Genomic DNA, 24,019 nt, shown 5'->3' on the forward strand with positions numbered 1-24,019 from the left:
AAAAGTGTGGATGCTGGGGGATATGGGCCATTGGAGGACGAGGACACAGCAGGTTACCAAGATGAATTTGGATGATCAAATATGAGCTAGCATTTTAATGATGCATAGAGATATAACAATTAAACACAATTGAGAAGTTAATGATGCAGGAGAAAAATGGATAGTGTGAATTATATCACACTTCAGTAACACAATTCAGTTTATCATCTTACCTAGGAAAAATATAAACTTAAAGTAATATAACCCTGAAAGCATTTACTTGATAGCCATTATCTCTCCCATTTATCTCAATAAGAGTGGGACTGCTATCTCAATTAAAATATGGTATGATTTATGACATGGAAGGATTAAAAGATAGTTATATTGCTTAGAACCCAATAAGATGAAACATGTCCTTCCAAGTTTTTAATTAATTTGATTAAAAAAGCATTAAATGTATTAAAATTCATGTGACAAGAGGGCATTTAAATAGTTTGTATGATTATAGATGAGTGATTCTTTAAAAAACTATTTATTTAACAATTATTTATTGAAAATGTAATTTATAATTTATTTTAAGATATACTTAAAGCATTTAACTAAGACATTTGGGAGTGTATCTTACATAAAAACATACCTTCAGAAGATAAAATTTCAAACTTTGAAGGGTCAATTTGTTAATAACAATCATTGCCATTGACTTTCTTTTTTAAATTATATTTTATTGATTATGCTATTTCAATTGTCCCAATTTTTCCCCCTTGGCGCCTTCTAGCCAGCACTCCCCAGTCCCTCAGGCATTCCCCACACCACTGTTCGTGTCCATGGGTCATGCTTACAGGCTCTCTGGCTACTCCCTTTCCTATGCTGTGCTTGACATTGCCATGGCTATTCTGTTACTACATATTTGTATTTCTTAACCCACTTTGTATTAGTTTCTCATGTTGACTTTCTTTGTTTTTCAAATTTTATTATTTTTCTAAACTAAAAGGAAAAAGATTGTCAGCTCTCCTTCTGAAGCAGGTTTATAAAATGGGTGTGTGCTTTAAGAAGCACCACTACCTCTGAGGTTTTTCCTTCCTCATTTCCAGCAAGATTCCATACAATGGGTTTATAACAGCCTTGAGAGTGCTCAAGAAGACCTTCAAAAATCTAACTCCAAATCCCCTGGAGATGAAGCAGGCGATGCTTTTGACTGCAAAGTGGAAGGTGGGTTCCTTCTTTTCTCCTTGTTTATAGTAGTATTATCATCCAATGTGCCTGTGCCTATTCCCAGTTATTGGGAATCCCTTATGTTCAAGCCACTTCTGTTTTCATTCTAGAATGTGAAGCTCTTTGTAAGTATAGTTGACATACAATATTATATTAGTTTCAGGTATCCAACATAGTGATTTGACATAATTTATATACTTTACAATGTGACCACCATGAGAAGTCTAGTAACTATCTATCACCATACAGAGTCATTATGATATTATTGACTGCATTCCCTATGCTGTTCATTGTAACCCTATGACTAATTTAAAGCTATAAGTTTGTATCTCTAATCCCCTTCACCTTTTTGCCCACCCTCCCATTCAAGTCACTTCCTTAAGTCATTGTCAGCAACAGATGTCATGTCAAAAGCATAATAATAGATTATAGCTAACATGTAATAGCTGCTGTACTTTGTTAGTCACTTTACTAAGTGTTTTATGTGGATTATCTCATAAAGTCATCAAAAAAGAAAATCTCATAAGGATGATACCATTATCACCATCCTCCTTTTATCAGAATAGAAATCAAGGCTAAGGGAGTTGCCCAAGCTAGTACAAGGTAGAATGAAGATTCAAACCCAAGTTATAATATCTTTCCTTGTTTTGAGTTTATATATTGTGTAGGACTTCCCTCTCTAATGTGCTTTGCAGACCAGCAGCAGTAACAGCAGCAACAGCGGCAGCAGCAACAGTACCTAAAGCAAGAGAGAGATGCAGAATCTCAATCCCACCCCAGGTCTGCTGACTCAGAATCTCCATGTTAATAAGATCTGATCTGAATGCACACTAATATTTGAGAAGCCTTAGTTTAGAAGGTCCACAGTTCCTCTGGAAATAATTTCTTGATTCAAGTAACATCTACTGTATTCTGACACTGATAATAATGAAAGAGGCAAACTGATATGAAAATGAGAGAAAGAGAGACCTTTTGATAAGGACCCATCATTCTTTTTTCTCCATGAAGCAAACCAGCAGATTGCTGTATCCAGTGGCTTCTTCACCAAGGGGAAAGGGGCCCAGGCAATTACTTTCCATTTGACAAATGCCTTGAATTACTGTTTCAGTTTTTAACAGAAATCCTTGAATCTTCTCTTCCATTTTCCTGGTATCTTTTCACTCATATATTTGGTGGGTGACTCTAAATTTTTAGTTTCTTCAAAACCAGCCTAGGTAGAGAATTCCCTGTATACACTGACAACAATTATAAAGATTAATACAAAAAGCAATCAACATAATGTGTAACATCACGCTGTTTCCCCACCAATCCTAGAAGGCCACTATGACTGAGCCACTCAGTTCATGGACAGCATTAGAAATATATAATCTCATTAGAGCAGCAAGCTTGTTATGATAAATCAACTCTCATTTGCTTAAAACAGGATGAACCTCAGGACCTTATCCTGAGGCTCTTATTTCCCATATAGACTTAGTTGTTGCTAATCCTCATTGCCATCACAGTGAAAGGGAGATTATGTTGATGAAATACCCTGGAAGTTGATTTCTGGCTATTCAAGGACTTAATGATTTTAAGGTAAACCACTTTTCTGCTTTTGCCTATTTTGTGTGTGCTGTTTTCACTGTTCTAGGACTTAGTTCTTTTAAATAAACTAATCTACTTTTGCTTATTTAATATTTAATATTAGGATTCTTGGTGGTTCTTACTTAAGATTTTAGATGTGTGTTTGTTTTTGTTTTTTACTAGCTGAATGGTTGTAGACCAAAGCCTATAAGAAGACATTTCAGATGCAACTGTTATTATAGTGAATGATGACAAATTTCCTCAATGAGCTATCTCCAGAAGATGTTATTTGGGAGAATTCAGGAGCCCTCTCTGCTGAAAAAAAAATGATTATTTCATCTCCTTTCTGATTCTTCAATATGTCCATGTATTTTTTTCCTGCTTTCAGGGAATATTCATTCAATGTTTAAGGCAATTTTAAGAAGGCTGACTTTAATTTATGTATGTTTTTAATGAGAAAATAAAAAATTGTGTGGATAATGTTTAGATTGATGTAAATAGGGATATATATGGTCTATCTATCAACATGGAGATGCAAAGATAAGACTAGTCATGTTAGAATGGTGAGATTTGGATCACTCAAGCATCTTTTTAAAAAATGTTCATTTAAAAAATGTTAACAAGGTTAGATGTTTCATTTAGCACATCAGATTTAGCCACCCTGTAAAGAACTCTTTAAAATCATTCAAAGAGACTCAAATTATTTGCAAAGACTAAGAAACCTTTCATTAATTTGCAAAATTAAAATTGTCTTTACTCCAGAAGTAATTGACAAGTTCAACACCATGGCCATCATCGACGGGAAGAAGGAGCACGTGAGTCTGACGGTGGATAACGTGCACCTGGAGTACGGGGTCGTGTATGAGTACGACAGCACTGCTGGGATCAAGTGCAATGTGGTGGAGAAGATGATTGAGCCCAAGGGTTTCTTCAGCCTCACTGCTAAGGTAAGGGTGATTCTGGGAACAGGGGACTGTGTTCTAAGTAAAGCAACTGAAGCCCTCCCCCACTCCCACCTTAAAAAATGTAGAGTTGTGTATGTTTCATCCATCAGCCTATTCAACTTCTATTTTCTCCCAGTACTCAGTATGTGTACACTCTTCGTTTTCATTGATATTTTTTGGAGCACCGTGCTAAGTTAGATGGGACTGTGGCCCAGGGGAGTGTTAGTTGATTTGGTAAGTCTCCTCTGCGTTTAGTAAGTTTGCTGTTTGTTACTACCTGTATCATGTATATATTTACATGGTTTTCACAACAGGTGTGCTTTTAAAAATGTATATAATCTTCTGAAGAGTATTTGAAGTCATGAAATACATTACAAAAAATTCTGCCAGTCTCGTTTATTTCATAAAATTTCATGAAGCTTAGAGATTATTTATGTATAGATCCTCAGACATTGATATAATTCTTGGTAGTAAAGAATATCATCCCTAGTCCTTAGACTGTAGCAAGATAGGGAGAAGAGAAGCAAGTCTTCATCCAAATGTATGAATTATGTAGGGAGTGAGAGGGGATCCTGTGCTTGCTCTCCATGATCCTTCCACAAGGGAAATCAATCAGACTCCTAAGGGACCCTCCACAGGCTAGGACTTCAGTGTTTCGTCTGCTTTTATATCACCCTGTGAGGAGGATTCAGGTATTATGAGTAAGCAGTATGACATAGCTTCACTGCCTTTATTTCTTCATCTGAATCCTTGTTTTATGTATGTGTAGTTGAGATAGACTTAAAACATTTATAGCTGTATTTTTAAAAAAATTTTAGTGGGAGAAAATAATTATAAATATATAAATGTACTATTTCAAATATACTTTTTTAATGTTTTTTGTTTTCTATTCTGACAGTCAACTTAAAAAATCCCATTATTCTCTGGCTGGCGTAGCTCAGTGGATTGAGCGCGGGCTGCGAACCAAAGTGTCGCAGGTTCGATTCCCAGTCAGGGTACATGTCTGGGTTGCAGTCCACAGCCCCCAGCAACCACACATTGATATTTCTCTCTCTTTCTCCCTCCCTTCTCTCTCTAAAAGTAAATGAATAAAATCTTTAAAAAAAATCCCGTTATTCTGATTACATTTACCACTATATGTATCTATTGATAAAGAACATATATTTTAAAAATGCAGCACCTTTCCAGTTGCATTAAACTGTTAAAGGGGATCCATGTAAGAATTTGTGATCTACTTATTATAATTATTTTATCTCATTTTCTGGTTATTTCAAATTTACAGTATTACATGGATTATCTTATATATAGCAACTGTATAACTTAGTAAGTACTCTTAAGTATTTCCATTTCACACATGAAGAAAAGAAAGTCAAAGATGATAAAGGGAGCTCACATTTCTAGACTAGTAACTCACACTCCATAATAATTAATGGATTAAATAAATAACTCATTCTCCACACTCTGTAAGACAGAAGTGGAGGTGATGAGGGAGTTCAGAAAAATGCCATCTATACATTTCTCACAAAATATTAAAAAATGTTACATAAGGATGTAATCAATCCTTGTGATCTTTGAACAATCAAAATGCTACATATAAATATGACACATAAATAATTCTCAATTCATTGGAAATTCTCAGTGATCCAGGGTATGTACGTGCGTGCTCACACACACACATCTACAGCCCCACGCTGCCTTACTATTGGTTCAAGGAGCCAGAAAGATGTATTAATTGGACACATAATCGGATACTTTTTGTCAGACACAGCTCAGACACTGCAGGTAGCATTGACTGTTACTTTTGCAAGAGAACTTCTCATTTATTCATCCCTTCAGCAAACATTTGTTAAATGCACTCTGTGTACTGGGCAAGTAGGGAGGCTGTTGCATTGTTTTTCCTTAGTTTTTATTTTTCTACAAAGTTGAGGAAAAAATGTTCTGAGTAACATATAGGCATTGTTTTTCCACATCAAAGTGTACTGATTTATCCAGCAAGGAGTCTGAGACGTGTACTCACCCCCTTCAGGGAGCCTGTTAACAGCCAGCGGAGGGCAAAGCACAAGATGCCAAATACGCAAGCCCATCACTTCCCTGCCAGGGCGCCCCTGAACACGGAAATCCTAGGCAGTTGTAAGGAGACCATGGAGCAGTCTGTGGACAATTCCACCTGTGCTGGGGAATTGTGAACATTTTATTTGATTAATTGTAAAGGTTTCATTTTCTTGTTCTGTCTTGTTTGCATGTGTGCCTGCATGTGCATGTGTGTGCAACTACAGATTCTTGAAGCCCTGGCTAAAAGCGATGAACATTTTGTACAAAACTGCACCAGCCTTAACTCTTTAAATGAGGTGATTCCCGCTGACCTTCAGAGTAAATTCAGTGCCATTTGCAGTGAAAAAGTTGAGCACATATGTCAGAGAATATCCAGTTATAAAAAGGTAAAAGTTCTATGTATATATTTTACATATAATTGTTATTTAAATGTCAAATTTATTTCAATTCCTGATATTTTCATTACTTATTTATGTACCAGTTTATTGAAATGATAACATTTATACAACACTTTTAAAGTTTTTTAAATGCCTATTAATCTATTACCTCATTTCATCTTTGCAAACCTGTAAGCCAGAGAATTATTCTGTATTTTCCAAATGTAATAACTGAGGCTTAAAGAATTATATTACCTACTAGGAAAAGATAAGAGTTGGGCTTTGAATCCTGGCCACCTAATTTTAAAGACCACTTTTAGAATTACACTATAGTTCTCCTTTTCTCCTAACAGAGGGATCAGAGCCCTTATTCAGAGTGTACATGGAACATTGGCTGTTTTAAATTGATCGATTGTTTCATGTATTTGATACCTTTTAGCACCTTTAATATGCTAAGCACTGTCCTTGGGTCCAGGAAATGGCAGCAAAGACAGAAGATCTTTCCTCTGGTGGCACTTATGTTTGAGTGGGGAAGGAGCAAAGAAGTAAATGAATATCTTCAAAGGGGGTATTCAAGTGTTGAAAAGAGTTATGAGGAAATCAAGATAGGGAGCTATGGTGGGAAATGGTGAGATGGTAACTTTAGACAGGTAACTTTTTAGAGGAAGCCTCTTTGAGAAAGCATGCACTGAATGACAAGTTGAATGACCTTTGTATTATTTTTGACCTTTAATCAAGTCATTATAATTGGATTTAAATATGTTGTCATGGTCAATAATTCATGAATTAACTAGCATTAAAATCCTGAAGTTCCATTTTCAATAGTTAATTATTACTATCACTATACAAATATGCCTTCCTATCATCTATATTAAAAAAATGAATATTTCCCTTGAACTCCATATACCTCTCTGCCTACTGTTCCATTTCTTTGACCCTTGTCCTGAAAAGAGCTACCTGTATGTGCTCTCTATACCTGCTGGCTCCCTCACCTTTCCTTCTCAATCAGCCAAGTTGGGCTCTGGTCCCCTCCACGTAACTGAAATGGCTCTTTTTTAGGTCACCAATGACCTTTATTTTTCCAAAGCTCATCCACTGTTGTCATTGTATTTATAATAAAATAATTGTTATCTGTAGCCATAATATTATACTGTATTTATTTGTGTTCCCTATGAGAGCATGAACTCCAGGTTGGCGAGAGCTGTAATCCTAGCATTTAGCACAAGATCTGAAATAGATGCTTCTCGTCATATTTTTGAACGAATGGATGTTTGTTAAAATGAAAGAAGAGAAGCATAACTGCCTACTATGGTAGATGCTTTGGCATAATATCCATATATTATAAAATTGATTTCCGAGCCTTTCTGTGTGCCATGGGAGATTTATCTGAGATTTTTGGCCTCAACTATAGTGGGAAAGAACTTCTGACTAAAGTTTGCATTATTATTGAATTCATTAGTAACTATGTTAATAAGTGCCCTGCATTTCAATCCATTTGCATTTAGATCCTACTATGTCCTAGAAGTTTACTCAGCTATATAGCTTCTGACATGTAATTATATGCATATTAAGCATGAAAACACAGTTTAATGTACACATAAGATAGTTCATATTCTAATGCTGAGCATATATTTTCAAGATATGATTTTTGATGTCATATCTTTTTTCTTGAACTTTACCTACAAAAGTTAGCAGTAACCAGTATTTATTTTTATCCTTTTCAATGCCAAAGTTACTCTTCTAGTAGTAAAATAAATAGATAGGATCTGATTATAGTTTTCAAGAAGAGAGCACAGAGCTGATTTAATCCATACCCCTGATTATACTAAGAATGATAAAAAGACCGTGGCTTACCCAGCATCGCATCAGGTACTGGAACAACATAACTACAACACAAGTAGCTGGTGGCTCTTGTTGCTCCATTTGTTTTAGAAGCTGGGATCCAGTTCAACTTTATGAGATGTCTGTTCACAATGCACAAGACAGACATCAGCCTTGACCTCATGGAGTTTACCACATGCTATGGGAGATAGAAATAGGCAAATTATTTGTAACTATATGGGGGGGGGGGAGTTCAGTGTGCTATAAGCTAGCACATAACCAGAGATTTTGAACCTAGACCAGATCTTTGAAAGGCTCCTTGATGATTTCATAGAACTTAAAAATGCATAGGAATGAGTTTGGTAATGAGGGGGAGAAAAACATTCTAGGCATCCTGACTAGTGTGTACAAAGAGAGAGAAGATGGTGCATGAGAGGAACTGAGTGAAGACCAAGAGTGCAGGGAGCAAGGGAAGAGAGCTTGTAAGATATATACAAGATAGGTGTGATTAGACTTTGGGTAGTTGTAGAGAACTTGGCAGGAATTGGATGGATTTGGGTTGTGAGGTCTTAAGCAGTGGAGAGGCTATCTTAGAAGCCATGTAAATCTTTGAGTATTGCTTTATTCTCAATGGCATAAAAGCAGAGTCCACTCCAGTCCTCAGGCTGATCCTGACCCAAGTGCTCAGCAGTGATTAAGAGAAGGTGTGGGAAGTACAGTTGGTTCTGTCTGTCATCATCCTGCCATTCTGGGTCAAATGCACCACACCTTGCTGTCTAACCTGCTCAGGTTTGGATTGGCTGTCTGACAGTATTTGGAATAATCCCATCTTCTTCCACCCTTGACCTGATAGCTACCCTATTCTGCCACCTCACCTCACTTTAAAGATAGAGACCCTCCCTATACTGGTGTCCTAAGACACTAATTTCTCTGTCAGACTCTCAGCTGTTAGGAGTCTGTGCATTTGAATCCTAGGAAGTGATATTGGTCACCTAATTGCTTTTAGCACCTACCTTGCAGTCAGAGTTTCAAAGGAATCATATGCATTTGCTGCCCATATTGCTTTGCTTTATTGAAATGTGTGAATTTTAACCCGGGCTGTGAACCAAAGTGTCGCAGGTTCGATTCCCAGCCAGGGCACATGCCTGGTTGCAGGCCATGACCCCCAGCAACCACACATTGATGTTTCTCTCTCTCTCTCTCTCTCTCTCTCTCTCTTTTTCCTCCCTTCCCTCTCTAAAAATAAATAAATAAATAAAATCTTAAAAAAAAAGAAATGTGTGAATTTTAACATAACAAATTCTAACATCTTATAATTTATTTTGCTTGTTCCACTTGACATGACTTAATTTTGTTTTGATTTTGCTACAGATTATGGGAATGAAGCATTTGTATTATCCCTGTGTTCAATGGCTGTGTATTTCTTCTCTAATTTGCAGTTTTCTCGTGTACTAAAGAACAGAGCTTGGCCCACCTTTAAACAAGCCAAATCTAAAATATCTCCACTGCACAGCAGTGATTTCTGCCCTACCAACTGCCATGTCAATGTAATGGAAGTTTCTTATCCCAAAACATCGACCTCCCTGGGGAGTGCTTTTGGTGTTCAGCTGGATAATAGGAAGCACAATGCTCACGATAAAGAAAACAAATCTGAGCAAGGTATGTTAGCTTTTGACACTTGGTCAGATCATGAAAAGTAATTTCATCAATCATAATTGTCTCCATATCCCTCACATGGGATAGATTTCTGGGGTGTAAGCAAGTCTGAACTTTTGTAAAGAAAGATTCTGCCCTGGCTGGAGTAGCTCAGTGGATTGAGTGCAGGCTGCGAACCAAAGTGTCGCAGGTTCGATTCCCAGTCAGGCTACATACCTGGGTTGCAGGCCATGGCTCCCAGCAACCGCACATTGATGTTTCTCTCTCTCTCTCTCTCTATCTCCCTCCCTTTCCTCTCTAAAAATAAATAAATAAAATCTTAAAAAAAAAGAAAGATTCTTCACCATGATCATTTGGATAATCACGTATAAGCATTTACAGAATGAAAATGGGGTATACATTTTTATTATTTTATTTTTCTTTTAAGAGGATTGACTGTTTTGCCTTTCTTACTCATGATAGGCACAACTCATTTTGCTATGAAAACCATTACTCTGAAATGGCTTTGTAACTCTGAGAAAAATACAGGTGCATGATGTAATTCCCACCACTTCAGCAGGGTGTGGGATCGAACTCATTCTTCCCCTTGAATTGCAATGTCCCATATGTTTTAAACTCAGTCTTGGATTGGCATTTTATCTGATGTAAGCTTGGTCCTCTCAAATGAATTGCCCTGGATTGCGAGTGTAAGTTAAAGGCAGTAACTACTACTGTGGAATGATTTTACCTCCTCAGGGAAGCTGAGCCCTATGGTGTATATTCAGCACACCATCACAACCATGGCAGCCCCCTCAGGCTTGTCTCTGTCACAGCAGGATGGGCACGGGCTCCGGTATTTGTTAAAAGAAGAAGACTTAGAAACCCAAGATATCTATCAGAAACTGCTGGGCAAACTTCAGACTGCACTGAAAGAGGTGGAGATGTGTGTGTGTCAAATAGATGAGTAAGTTTTTTTAATTTATTTTTAAATGTAGCTGTAGAAAATGAGACTTTTGAACATTTATCACTCTCTTTAGTTCTTGGAAATGGAGGAGACTTTTGCTGGTCAGAGAGATCCTCTTCTAAGAACTTAGAAATGATAAAACATGGCAAATATATATGTATACACACATATATATACACATATATATGAAAACATACATACATATATATTTTCAGGAAGCCTTAAATACCAGTGAAGAGAATGACAAAATTTTATTGTAAGGCAAACACCAAATAAATTTTAGTGTGAAAATATTAAATTGAAAAGTATGATTGAAAGATTATTAACCGTGTGTGAGGATTTTACAGATGCAGCCACTACAGAGCAGGGCACGGTATTTGCTGTACGTGTACATGCTTGATGTTGAGGAGAAACATAAACTGTGACAAATCCTTACACTTCTTAAATGAGTAAATCCCAAACATCGTATCCTTCGAACCAATGACCAACACTTTTTTTCACTTCTGATTGAATTAAAGATCCAGTAAGCAGTAACCCAAATAGCTGTGCCAGTAATTTGAAAGATTTTACCAAGCAAGACAAAGGAAGTTAATCATAATTTTTCTGAAAAAATCAACTCTGAATATTCTTGAAGAGTTTAACAGTTGGAGAGTCGCCTGAGCTCTGCAGGACGATGTGCCACATCGTGGTGTGTGATTCTGCATCATATCTCGTGAAGGCAGCTCCGTACGGTCAAAACAACGTGTGGGGTAGCACAGTGTCTTGTATATACAACAGGACGAATAATAATAACACATTACAAGCTTGTGGTGGCAATTATAAAAATGAACACAAAAAGCAGTCAACATCGTGTGTAACATCATACTTGCTCACCATTCGAGGGGGTGAAATTATTGAGCCTGTCCAAAGGTGGTAGAATCTGAAAATGATAGAAGCACTGTTAATCCTCTTTTTATTGAACCTCTTTGTGAAATTACAGATTTACATTGCCATCAGGTGTTGTTGCATAGTCCACGCACACCAACATCTTCCCATACTTCCATGGGTAATGCAGTTTTGACAAAATATTTAGAGCTTATTCTAAGCCTTTGTTGCAGTTAGACACTAATGAAGTTTTAATTGACATGACCTCTGATTTTACACATCTTACACATTTAGAGATCAAAATCACTATATCAGATGCATTATTTCTGTAAGATTATCTATAAATATTTACTATTTACCAGGATATTTTTCCCTGATGTTTTAATGAGTTAATTTAGAATTACAATTCTGTTTTCCTATGTCTAATACACTAAGTTTTAAAAATGACATAATATTTGTATGTTATATTGCGACTGTCCCACTCACAGCTGAATTCAATAGTTTGAGGTTTCTGAGAACAGGAAGTTATTTTTAAACAATTATATGATACTTCTGAATTATCATAGAATGACCATGTGAACTTGTAACAGAGAAGTTCATATTTTAGAGCATTATATTTTCCTTTGTTTAATAAATCAGATTTTATTATATGAGTTATTCTGTATTAGAAATTAGTTTTTTCCTCTGAAATATTTAGGAAGTGCATATAAGAAGATTTATAGGCAATAAGGCCATAAATAGTGGCATTGAATCATGTATCCTAGATCTCAAAGGGTTTTAGGAGAACATCTGGACCAATCCCATACTTCCAATCAGGCCTAGAGTTTTTGTTCCTACTCTTCAGAAGGGGCCTTTGGCAACGGCAGGATTATTGATGTGCCTGAGTGCACGCTGCTGCAGAGACAAGGTCTCTCATGCACTGACTACTCAGTACTGCCTGGCAGTTTTCCAGGCTTTGTCCATCTGTGTTAATATTTTGACTTTTTATTTCTAAGTTCTGCTAATGTAGATAATATTTTTCAAGAAAACGGTTAGAGCCAAGGAGCTCCCTTTCCTTGGTGTCAAATGCTATAGATTTAAAGCATTAGTTGCAGAAAGGAGTTATTTATTATCCAAAACTACCTAAAATGTTTACCTATTTTTACTTAAGATAAAAATAGGTAACTTCACTCTTTTCTTTAGTCTTTTCTTTTCTTTTAAAACCCTTTACCCAACCGGGCATGTTTATTAGGAAAGTGACATGAAATGAGCAAATGATTTGAAAAACTTCATGATCTTCTCTGTGTGCACCATGTAATTTAATCACAGATATAAGCACGCTCCACATAGTTCAATGTGCAGTATAATCACTTTAAATAGTACAGTTGTCCAGGAGCCTGCATTCCCCATTGCCCCTAGAATTCGGAGATGCTGCAGTGCAGTCAAGCTTACCGCATTATTTGAAAAGCTAGTTACCAAACAATTTCTTCACCATGTAGTAATTATTCTTAGTCAGATATAGAAATCTCTGCTGAGTGGAGAAGCAGATCTCAGATGCTTTGCCAAGTTTTAAGAGAAACTGTCTCAGAACATTGCTAGCCTTCCCAGAAGCCATTCATTCCGGTGAAAGGGCCTGTGGAGAACGTGCCTTCCTCAGGCATCTGGTCACCCTGTCATGTGGGAACACTTCTCCTAGAACTAAAATTTTAATTAACATGTGGGCATTCCGCTGAATCCTCCCTTTTTGTTCAGGTCCAAAAATGGAACTAGAGATGGATTTGCTGTCTAGTACCATGAAATAAGGTGATGTTATGGGTTAAATCAAGGCTGTGTGATTCCTGATTCTTGGTGGCACACTAAATACTTTGCCTTTTAATGGGCTACTTTTTGATTAATGACACTTAGGCACTAGATGTAAATAAAGGGGAAAATAATTCATGGACAGTCTAAAACTTTCTGTGGTATTTCAAAATGCAGGGAGGAAAGAAATAAAGAGCTTTGGGGGCTAATGAAGATAGGGAATTTGAGAACAAACTTAATTTTACAGATGCCCGACGTCCCAGGGTTGAGCTATGAACAAACCACATTGTAGGACGTTCAGCCAGCTGGGGGTTGCAGATGTGGATGGTAGGGCTGTGGTGGAATTAACTTTGAGGTTTCCCAAGCCTTTTTCTGGTAAATGTGTAAAAGAGGGCACAGTGTCATGCAAACTAACGTTTATTGTAGGTGCTTGTGCGCCAGGCACAATGCGTCACTTTATGCACTGACTTTGTTCTCACAGTCCCTCTGTGATGTGGCTAACGAGCCACTGGGAAGTATCACAGACACATCAAACTGAAATTTCTTTTCAAAACTGAATTCTGGACTTTCCCATACTCAAATCCATCTCAAGCCCTCCACCTTCAAGGTCTTCCCTTGCTCAGTGAAGTATTTCCCATCTCTTCAGTTCATGAAGCCAGAATCTGGGTCTCATTTTTGACTCCCTTTCCTTCCCCTTCACCTCCAGTATTCCATCAAGTTCTGTCAATTATACCTCAGAATGTATCTACTCAGTCACCTTAGAAGGGGACACCATCGTCCCATTGCATGTGCCCACTGTAGGAGCTTCCAGCGTGCCTCTCTCTGATACATGAGACATTCACCTGTGCTGCAGGGTCTGGAAAGGGAAATCAGCTAGTTCCCAGCTGAAAACCATTTGATGGCATTGCAGTGCCATTAAAATAATATTGAATGTGTCATCGTGGCCTGCACGGCTCTACCTGTGCTCCTGTCCTTCTCCCAGTAAACTCAGTTCCCTGAACTCCTGTGGCACTAATCCCTTCTGTCCCAGGAAATTGGCAAGCTGCCTGCTCAGCCCTGCTCCCTGAGGTCTCTCTGTCTGGCCTTCTAGGCACTTAAGTGTCGGACTAATGGCCCAGGTGTAGAGGCTCTGTAGAGTAGATACTCCTGTGTCCCGTCACTCACCTCACATTTTCTTAGGCATCTGCTTTACGTACAACTCTTCTTATCCACTTCCTTGTTGTGTTAACTCAAAAGTCTCACTACAAGGTTTCTTTCTTGCTCCCTCTCCAGGCCCACCTGGGTTGCAGGGTCTCTGCTCCACAGTGACCTCCCTCGGAGTCCAGGCCCTCAGCCCTCATCACTGGGGTGCCTCTGATTGTCAGAACAGGGAGAGGGAATGAGGCAGACCACACTGGCATAAAGGTGTCCACCTGGAAGGGACCCATGTCACCTCTGCTCACAATAAAAGCAAGTCCCATGGTCATTCCCATCATCACAGGGGTCGGGGAAGCCACCCAGTCCAGTGTCCAGGAGAGCTGGGATGTGGGGTACAGCTTTAGTGACCACCTTTCTCCCTGCAGAGTGTCAGAGTGACATGAAGGGAAAGGGTGTTCTGCTGAATTTGGAAAGTGTATGTATACAAGGGGGGACCCAAATTTAAAATGATGATAATGATAATAACAATAGTACCAACTTCATAAGGTGGTTTTAGGGATTGAATGAATTAATGCCTGTTAAGTACTCAGCCTAGCTAACACCAAATGTTATCTATGATATGCAAAATACAAAACTCTATTAATCGAGGGCATCAGGAAAAGATTGACTTGGAATGGCAGGCTGCTCAGGATTTTAATTCAGAATTAATGGACCTACCGTAGGTAGCTTAATATTATGCATGAGCAAAAGTAAAGGAAGATGTTTCCGCATGCACACATGTTAAGTTTTATGCCTTCTTACTGCTTTCAAGAATCTAGAAATTTTATGCAAAAACATAGTGTCAAATACTGTTTTCCAAATATTTGTTAGTGTAGCACTTGTTCCCACAGGGTCAGTGTAGGCATGATTGCAGCTATTTCAAATGAAAAGCAAATACGAATACAGTTCACATGACTTGGAAAGAAATATTTATGCTTACCCCATGGCTTCTCATTTAAAAGATACATGGAGCACAGCTGACCCTTGCGGAACGAGAACACCTGCAAACTCTGGTATTCAGGGTTTATCTGTCCGTGCAGCGTGCAGCTTGGGTAACTGGAGTTTGTCTCCTGTTTCAGTTTTTGGGTGGAGGGATTGAATGCATATTCCATCTGTTTTACAAGACATAAAAATATCCTTCCAAATAGAAACTGTGTTTAAAATAATACATAGCCTCACAGAGCCCTGAGCAATGGACCACAGCTTCCTGATAATTCCTGTTTTCTAAAACCCACAAACTACCAGGTCCGGTACCCTATCACAGGGAGACCGTACCAGACTACACAATTTGAAGATGTGGATCTGGCTTCCTTCTCTTCTTGATTTTTCTTCTTAAAGTTTGTCACTATCTGATGTACTGACTAGACAGTTTAATTGTTTATTGTTTGTTTCTTCCTGGGATTTTAAGTTCTAAGAAGGTAGGGGCTTTTCTTTGTTTTGTAAATTTTGGTACCCACAGAACTGAGACCAATGCATACTACAATGAATGTGTCTAATTAATTAGTAAAAATCACTTAACAAATCTTTGCTCAAACACAGCATTGGGTTTGATATTATGGGACATAATACAAGAGATACAAGAGATCTGAGACATTTTTCCTGAACTTGAAATAAAACAAGCAGGACATTGCTGTGGGAAGTGAGTGTCTCGTGTTGTGCGTGTGCGGTTGACCAGAACAGAACGTCACTGCGCCTTCGTAAATGAGAAGGCGATGGTTAGTTGGAGAAGCCACACGTGGGTCCCCTTTTCAGATGTGATTTAAGTTTTATAGCATCTTGCTTGATAGTAAAGACCAATTCCAGTTTTCTATCATGTTGAGTTAGTTCTAACAGAAACCTTTTCCAGCCAAACATTCCTGACTAGAGGGGTGGAAGCTGTGCTCCTCAGTCGAAAGTCGAGTTTCACGGCAGTTCAGCATCTGAAGGTGGCATTTTAGCCTTGAGCCAAGTTGGAAGAACCCTTCACTGGGGCAGATTTGTGACACTTCATCCAGGCTGCCTGCAGATGACGTGGGAGGAAGCCCTGCTGGCTTCCTGTCCTCGCCTCATGTGTGGCTCTGATTAGCATTTTAGGATTACAAGGGCCAGGACTCCTGTTGGTCTGAGCCATGAGACAGGACTGACAAATGGAGAAAGCCAGGGAGACAGCTGAGACAAGCCTGGGTGGGCAGGGGGCTTTTTTAAAATCTGAGGGTAAGCCAGGGAGGGTATTAAAGCATATTTACTGTTTATTTTGACATTTGGATAGCCATTTAAAGTTTCCCCAGTATCTTCATATGGTGGTGGTAGTAGATAGTGGCCAGGAGAGACGTGAGTCCCGGAATGTAGCAGGGAATGTGCCATTCTCATTTTAGCCTCACTGCAGTCCTGGGGTTGTTTTTATTCCCATCTCACACATGTCCAACAGACCGTCGTAGTTTTGCTTTGATAACAAAGCTAATAAATTGGAGAACCAGGATTCAAACACAGCGTCTAGTCTAAATTGTGTGCTGTTTCTATTACTTATTCTGAGAGGAGATAGTAAATTTCATATGACAGTTTTTTTCATGAGGCAGGATATTCACTTCGTGTGAAACACAGATGCACTCTAGACATATCTGTAAGCCTGTCTTATCAACAAGTAAGCAGCCAGTTTGTACAACGTGCACTTTTTCTTTTTTTTATATCACGCTGCAGCCTTCTGTCTTCGATAATGTATTCTCCTAAATTAGAACGTAAGACATCTGAATGCATAGCACCGCCAGACAGTGACAACGAGAAGGGGGAAAGGAACAGCAAGCGAGTCTGTTTCAATGTGGCAGGAGACGAGCAGGAAGATTCAGGCCATGACACCATCAGCAACAGAGACTCGTACAGGTAACTTATTAGTTCCTTAAACGCCTTTCATCCACGAAGCCAAGTGTGATTCTGTGTTTTCCAAACGGGTCTTGAAAAAACAGTTTGATGGTTGTTTTTGTTTACTGCTCACAAAATAACTGCTAGTTCTGACCAATCTCAGACAAAGTGTGGTGAGACAACATAACCTTTCAAATGCTTCTTTTTTATAATAGGAGTAATTTTGAAAAAGCATTTTTTTCTCCAGCTGTGTGCACCTAACTTGGAAAACTTGTTCTTTTTTAGATTGTGCAACATTTATGGCAAATAATCAAGTTGTGCCTATATTAACGTTTTCCCCAATATTTGTTTCTGAGTATTGGACAGTCAGGTAGTGAACAGGTGTTCCTTTTGTCTTGCTTGGCTCCCCTTTCATCTTATATTTTATGTTCCGAGCTAATTGGACGACTCTCACTGGCTTACCTCCATGACCAGCTTTGTGTATTTCTTCTGCCCTTGCATGCCTTCTGTATAATTTTGGTAGAGCTGATGTAACAAAGTACCAAGCACTGGGTAGCTTAAATGACAGAAATTTATTAATTTGTCATTCACAGTTCTGGTGCTAGAAGTCTGGAAGTGAGGTGTCAGCAGGGTTGGCTTCTTTGAGGGCTGGGAGGGAGGGCTCTGTTCCGGGCCTCTCCCCTTGGCTCGGAGGCGGCTGTCCTCTCCCTCTGTCTCTTCACATCTTCTTCCCTCCGAGCATGTCTCTGTGTCTAAATTTTCTCTCCTTAGAAGGCCCCCAGTCATACTGGATTAGGGCCCACCTCAATGACCTCATTTTAACTTGATTACCTCTCTAATGATCCTCACTCCAAATATGGTCCCTTGATGGGGTTCTGAGTGTTAGGCTTCAAGAAACAAGTCTTGGGAGGACACATTTCAATCCGTCACACCGTACAACATCCAGAATCTGTCATCTTCCTACTAGACTCTCAAAGGATGGCTCCTCCAGTGAACTTTCTTAACTGAGATTGCCTTGTCTCCTTCAAATCCTTGTGTCACCTGGAATGTCACCGAGGACTGTTGTAGCTTGCCGTCTATGCTATGTGTTCAGCCTCAGCAGCTCTCATTTTATTTATATTAACTAAGGTGCTAACTCTCTTAATCACTCTTATTTTTTATACAGTGTTTCACAATGAAAAGGTATTAAGTAATTACTGTTCAATCAAAGTTATTTGCATCAGAGATGTTTAGTGCATGCTAATAGCTATTAAAAACATATTTTTACAAGATATGTGGAAGAACAGAATGATCTCACATAATTCCCACCACAATCATATGTGGCCAGTTCTGATATTAACTACATTTTTGGAAGCTAAGGCCCACAGTACTTACCTAAGTTACTTAAGAAACCACATGATCTTTCTTAACCCTCTACTCTCCCAATTTCTATGTGGAAGGGATTTTAACAAACACATAGGAGTTAATTATTCCTAGAGATTTAATAGTATATCACACAGATTGACCACTTTTACTGTTTCATTTACTTTTAGCTTCTAAGGATGTATACTCTTTAGTAGGAACCTGTGGTTTCTCTCTGGAGGGAAATTACTTGTCTAAAAATACTTTCTCACCTCAAATTCAAGTTGTCAAGTAATTGAAATTACCTTCACAGTCTCTCTGTTGGCACACATAGACATTTTACATGAAATTTAAAAGTTAAATAAGTAATTTTTATTTATGGTGAGAGGAAAAAATATTTATTTAGTCTCCTGCACTATTTCAGATATCGGTAGTATATCCACATTCACTCACAACCATTTTAACCTTCCCTGCAGCATCCCCCAGTGTCGAGCGTGTACGGGTTCGAATCCTGTGCTGAGCTCTGAGGTGGTGAGAAGGCCCTGGTCCCGCTCAGGGCGCTCAGAGTGCCATTGAGAAGCTGTATTTCAAGCTGCCAGGAAGGACTGAAAGGCAGAGATCATGAAACAGGATTTTATTTGTTTCTATGAACAAATTAACTACAGGCATATACCATCAAAGAGATTATGAAGAATTATGTTTGATTTGACTCCTAGTTTTATGTCTATTCATTTAGAAAAACTTCTGTAACTGTGCATTTTAAAAATTCATTTCAGATTATGTTATATGATGAGAAAATTTAAAATATTCAATTTTAAGTACATTTTTAAAAAAGATTGACTATGAGACAAGCTTATCTCTCTCATCATTTTCTACAAAACATTAATAAATATAGCTCCAGTTTAGTAAGTTTCTCTCATAGGAAATCACAGGGCAAGTGTGGCAAATGCAGTCTTAAAGTAACTGTAACTAACTCCTTTTCAGCGACTGCAACAGCAACAGGAATTCCATCGCCTCCTTCACAAGCATTTGCAGCAGCCAGTGCAGCTCGTATTTTCACAGCGATGACATGGACTCAGGTGCGTTTAGAGAAGGCATTGGTGCTTTTGGTGCTAGTCCAGTTGCAGGTTCTCTCCAAGGACTGCCTTGTTTGGTCCTAATGCACGTTCAGCTTCATCAGCCATCCCTGATGATGGCACAGGTTGCATTTCAGTGTCACGTGCTTGTTAAAATTCATTTCCCAGGCCCATTATAAGCAGCGAGTTAAAAAGAGATGAAGGAAACAACTGATTTTTAAATTATCTTAGTATGTGTCTTATGGTCTTTCTGTGATACTGTGAAGGATGATAGGTGCACAGGAGGCAGGCTTTCCTAAGCATTAAGCTCCTTGGTTGGGCGTTGAGGTGGGAAGGGCTTTGAAACTAAGGACTCGGTGACAGTAGGTGAACCTGAAGTGGCCTGGACGCAGGTGAGAAAAATACTGGCTGATATAAATGCCTCCTAAATATCTTGTTTTGTTTGTGTTGCAAACAAAACTTTTCAGCCAATTAGGATATATTTTAATTTTTAAATCTGTAATTTATCTCAACCATTAGAAAAATGTGCCATTTAGAAGAATTAACACAGTGCAGTGTTCTTTCTGTGTGGCCTGCTGTTACCTCACTTTCCAAGGATCAGTAAGCTGATATCCTCATAGCTATGAAATCTTTTGGAATTCATTTTCATTTTTTTTAATTTTATTTTAATTGTTGTTCAAGTACAGTTTTCTGCACTTTACCTCCATCCCAGCCCAACCCCCCCAGCCCTCCCCACCTCCTTCCTGTTTCCACCCCCTCTCTTGTTATTGTCCATGGGTCCTCTATACTAGTTGCTTCAAACCCTTCCCCTTTTCCCCTGAAATTCCCTCCACTCTCCCCTCTGGAATTCATTTTCTGAACATGAGAACTAATGTATGGAATAGAAGCTTTTTGTTTAAATTTTAAAATTTTATTTATATTAAAATAAATTGGAATGTTAAATGTGAGAGTGATGATTTTCTTATATCTAGGTGATGAACTTCCACTAAGTGTTCGCATTTCTCATGAAAAACAGGACAAGATACATAGTTGCCTTGAGCATCTTTTCAGCCAGGTGAGACTGGGACAGTCATGAGTGTTTTCTCTGTAGATCAAAATATCAGGAATCTCTTTTTCAGACGTAGTGAAAAGAGCTTGAAATGAGAATAAAAAGGCCCCAGTCTGTTCCTCCACCACTTTATCTCAATTTCCACAATTTAAAATGGGAATAAATATTCTTTCAGACAACTAACCCAAAGGATCATTGTAATGCCAAGTGTTTTACAGTCCTGGGAATACTGTAAAGAGTTATACACACAAGAGTTATTCTTTTTATTGTTTGTTTCTGTATGGGTTTTCAGAATCCTTTATGACATTTCTTATTTGATTTTATTTTTAATTTCAAAAAGCACAAGATTATCTCAGGGCTCATGTGGCTGTTTTATACTCTTAAAAAATTGATATCCATAGCCAGAATTTATAGTGTAGAATCTTTTACTACTTTGAAAATAGTTTTGATAAATTTTAGTTTTTTAATAACTCAAGAACATTTACTTCTTTTGTGACGTGAATTTATATTTTATATTAACATATGGTAGGTTAGTAAGAAATGTTGCAAATGTTATCAGGTGAATTTATTCCAATACTTTATTTAAAGGTAGATTTCATAAAGAATTACGGGATTTCAAAATAATCATATTTAAGAAAAACATGTTGCAAGATTTACTTTTGGAAAAATATGTTATGTTATGAGAATATATAACTCATAGAATCTCTACTATTTTCTTAGGTGGATTCGATTACCAATCTTCTAAAAGGACGAGCTGTGGTCAGAGCCTTTGAGCAAACCAAGCACCTTACCCCAGGCCGAGGATTACAGGGTAAGGCTTAAAAAACAACTGTTAGAAACATTTGGGGGAAAAGTGGTGGACAACGTAGCTATGAAGCAAGAGTATATATAGTACAAGAAGAAAAGTTCTGGTTGCTCATGTTTCATAACTTAACTTCGGACTACTTCTTTTTTGATAATTTTTGAAGATAAGGAAGAACTCAGTATCAGACCTTTTAGGCTTCTATGAATGTTAAAATGTTTCATGCTTATCAGGGTCAGACTGAATTAAAAATGAGTTCATCGAAGAGGTGTAAGTAGTGAGTTGCTGAGGCTGAAATCCCGCGTGGTGCTTACTTGCTCACATCTCAGGGGTGGGGGAGGGGGGCTGGGAGTGCGGGAGGGCAAACAGAACAGGACCTAGAGCTTCCAGTTCCAAGGTCTAGTTCAGGGTGTTTAAAGTGTCGTTTTTCATCTAAACTTGCTCCTTTGTTTAAACATGTGTAAGAAAATAATATTGAGGTTTGGCTTTCTGGCTTTAACACATATTTCACCTGTGATGTAGCCAAAGAAATTACCACAATGATGATAATTCAGGGCAATAGCAAGGGAAAGGAGAAGATTCTGAAGGTTATAATCTTGCTAATTGGTAAATAGTTGAGAGTTAAGAGACATTTTTTGTGTGTTTATTTAGAATTTCAGCAGGAAATGGAACCAAAGCTGAGTTGTCCAAAAAGATTAAGGCTTCACATCAAGCAGGATCCTTGGAATCTTCCCAGCAGCGTCCGGAATCTTGCTCAGAACCTCAGAAAATTTGTTGAAGGTCAGGATAAAAGCAAAGAACAGCTCATGACGTCCGCAGTCATCATTTAAAAACCCATTAAAACCAAAAGTTCAGTAAGGCTCTGATTGCTGTTTCAGTGTTTCATGTTAAGAGGAAAATAAAAGGACTATAAAGTATGATGCAGGAAGACAGAAAGAAGGAATACGATTGTAGAACCATGTGTTTCAAGGATCTAAATGACCAGTATCATGGAGAATAAGTGATTGAAATAAGTGTGCAACAAATACGAAAAATGAGATACGGAGAGAGTTTCATATGTTATCACATGAAACAACAACAGAAAAATTTATCAAGGATTCACAGAAGTCATGAAACTAAATTTTACAGAAAGTCTAAAAAGTCAGTTGTGCATCTGTGTGAGAATCAACCAAATGACACAGATTGCATCGTTTGTTTTTAAGTTTCTTTTTCAGAGTTGCTTTTCTGAGTTGGTGGTGGTATTACCCACCACGGCAGTATTTCTTCAACACCCTGTAGTTGGTAAACCTTCAACTAGAGCTAGAACGTCAAGACAATTTCAATAAACATGATGGTGTGTTTAGGATCAGAGTTATTAAGTAGAAAATTCTGAGAGTTGCCAACACAGTTATGGTGAAAAAGATGAAATGAGAAGTTTAATTTTTTTTTAATGTCTAGTTCAGTGATTTGCTTCCCAATATTTTTGGCCAATGGTTGGAGACACATTTTGGTTGTCACAACTGCATTTATACTCTTGGCATCTAGTGGGTAGAGCCCAGGGGTACTACCGAACTTTCTACAATGTACAGGACAGTCCCTCACAGCAAAGCATTATTTGGCCCAAAATGTTAAGAGTGCTAAGGCCAAGGAACCTGTAAAATAAATGAGTATTAAGCTGTGTTTAAATTTTTATTCCACAGTCATGTGTACATCATTTGGATGTGGTACATACTATTCAGCAAAATTACAGCATAACTCCAGTCATTACCATTATTTTAGGGAAAATTAGAGAGATTTATATACTGGGTTTTTTAAATACAGTGAATAAGCAAAACTCAACCAAGTAATTTTGAAGATCTAATTGGCTTTATTAAGTGATTTGCAATTGAGACTACAAGGGTGCTCTGAGGGGGTGTACAAGATGGAAAGTCTGTACAGGAAGAGGTGTGGGGCAAGGGAGCTATTAACAAAAGAAGAGGCCAGAACATCTCCTTTTGGAGGAAGGGGAACTGCAGGGGCTTTGATCATGCAGGCTGCCTCTTCCTTCTCTGAGGGATGGAGAAGGCTCACTCAACAGATAGCCTTAGTATTGCTTGACCAGGAAGTTCCAGACCGGTTGATTATGGTTGTATTTTCGGGAAAGATTGAAACAGCAGTTAAGTCAGTATTAAACCTAGGTTTGGAATCATGAGCTTTAGCACAAGTGACACCATTTTGGGTCTGTGGTTTTCTCTTTAACAACGTTGATAAAAGGTAGCTCTTAAACTCCACAGAGCCTGAGCCTGTCACTGAACCCCCTGGGGCCTCAGTTTCTTCATTTTTGGAGGCCTTCTTCTGTGATTGCTAAATCTTCTGCCTAGAAATGTACTCAAATATAACAGCTTAGGTATTATTTAGAGATCAGTAGAGGAGTTTGTACAGATGCTAAAAACTCCAAATAAATCACAGCAATTGTATTGTGTAGTGAATTGTTTTGTTCTTGACAGCTGGGTTTCTTGCCTGTGTTTTTATTTTATAGCTAAATATAAAGGTTACTTGAGGCACATTATAAGATCACATTTAAAAATCCCCC

The 24,019-nt window shown here is 38.2% G+C and overlaps 1 protein-coding gene across 2 annotated transcripts in view; it reads left to right on the plus strand.

Moving 5' to 3' along the window:
- The window catches only part of PREX2 (phosphatidylinositol-3,4,5-trisphosphate dependent Rac exchange factor 2), a 228,078-nt gene that overhangs the window by 116,876 nt on the left and 87,183 nt on the right, over positions 1-24,019 (plus strand). For both annotated transcript variants that reach the window (XM_045861068.1, XM_045861069.1), the window contains 10 exons: positions 1,071-1,188; positions 3,517-3,701; positions 5,975-6,136; positions 9,388-9,607; positions 10,340-10,547; positions 17,043-17,222; positions 19,527-19,621; positions 20,590-20,672; positions 21,387-21,477; positions 22,120-22,248. In XM_045861068.1, coding sequence (XP_045717024.1) covers positions 1,071-1,188; positions 3,517-3,701; positions 5,975-6,136; positions 9,388-9,607; positions 10,340-10,547; positions 17,043-17,222; positions 19,527-19,621; positions 20,590-20,672; positions 21,387-21,477; positions 22,120-22,248 — 1,471 coding nt within the window. The remainder of the gene's footprint in view (positions 1-1,070; positions 1,189-3,516; positions 3,702-5,974; positions 6,137-9,387; positions 9,608-10,339; positions 10,548-17,042; positions 17,223-19,526; positions 19,622-20,589; positions 20,673-21,386; positions 21,478-22,119; positions 22,249-24,019) is intronic.

Source organism: Phyllostomus hastatus, unplaced genomic scaffold (genome assembly GCF_019186645.2).
Source record: "Phyllostomus hastatus isolate PE091 unplaced genomic scaffold, TTU_PhHast_1.1 phas_scaffold_21, whole genome shotgun sequence".
In the NCBI taxonomy this organism is placed as follows: Eukaryota; Metazoa; Chordata; class Mammalia; order Chiroptera; family Phyllostomidae; genus Phyllostomus; species Phyllostomus hastatus.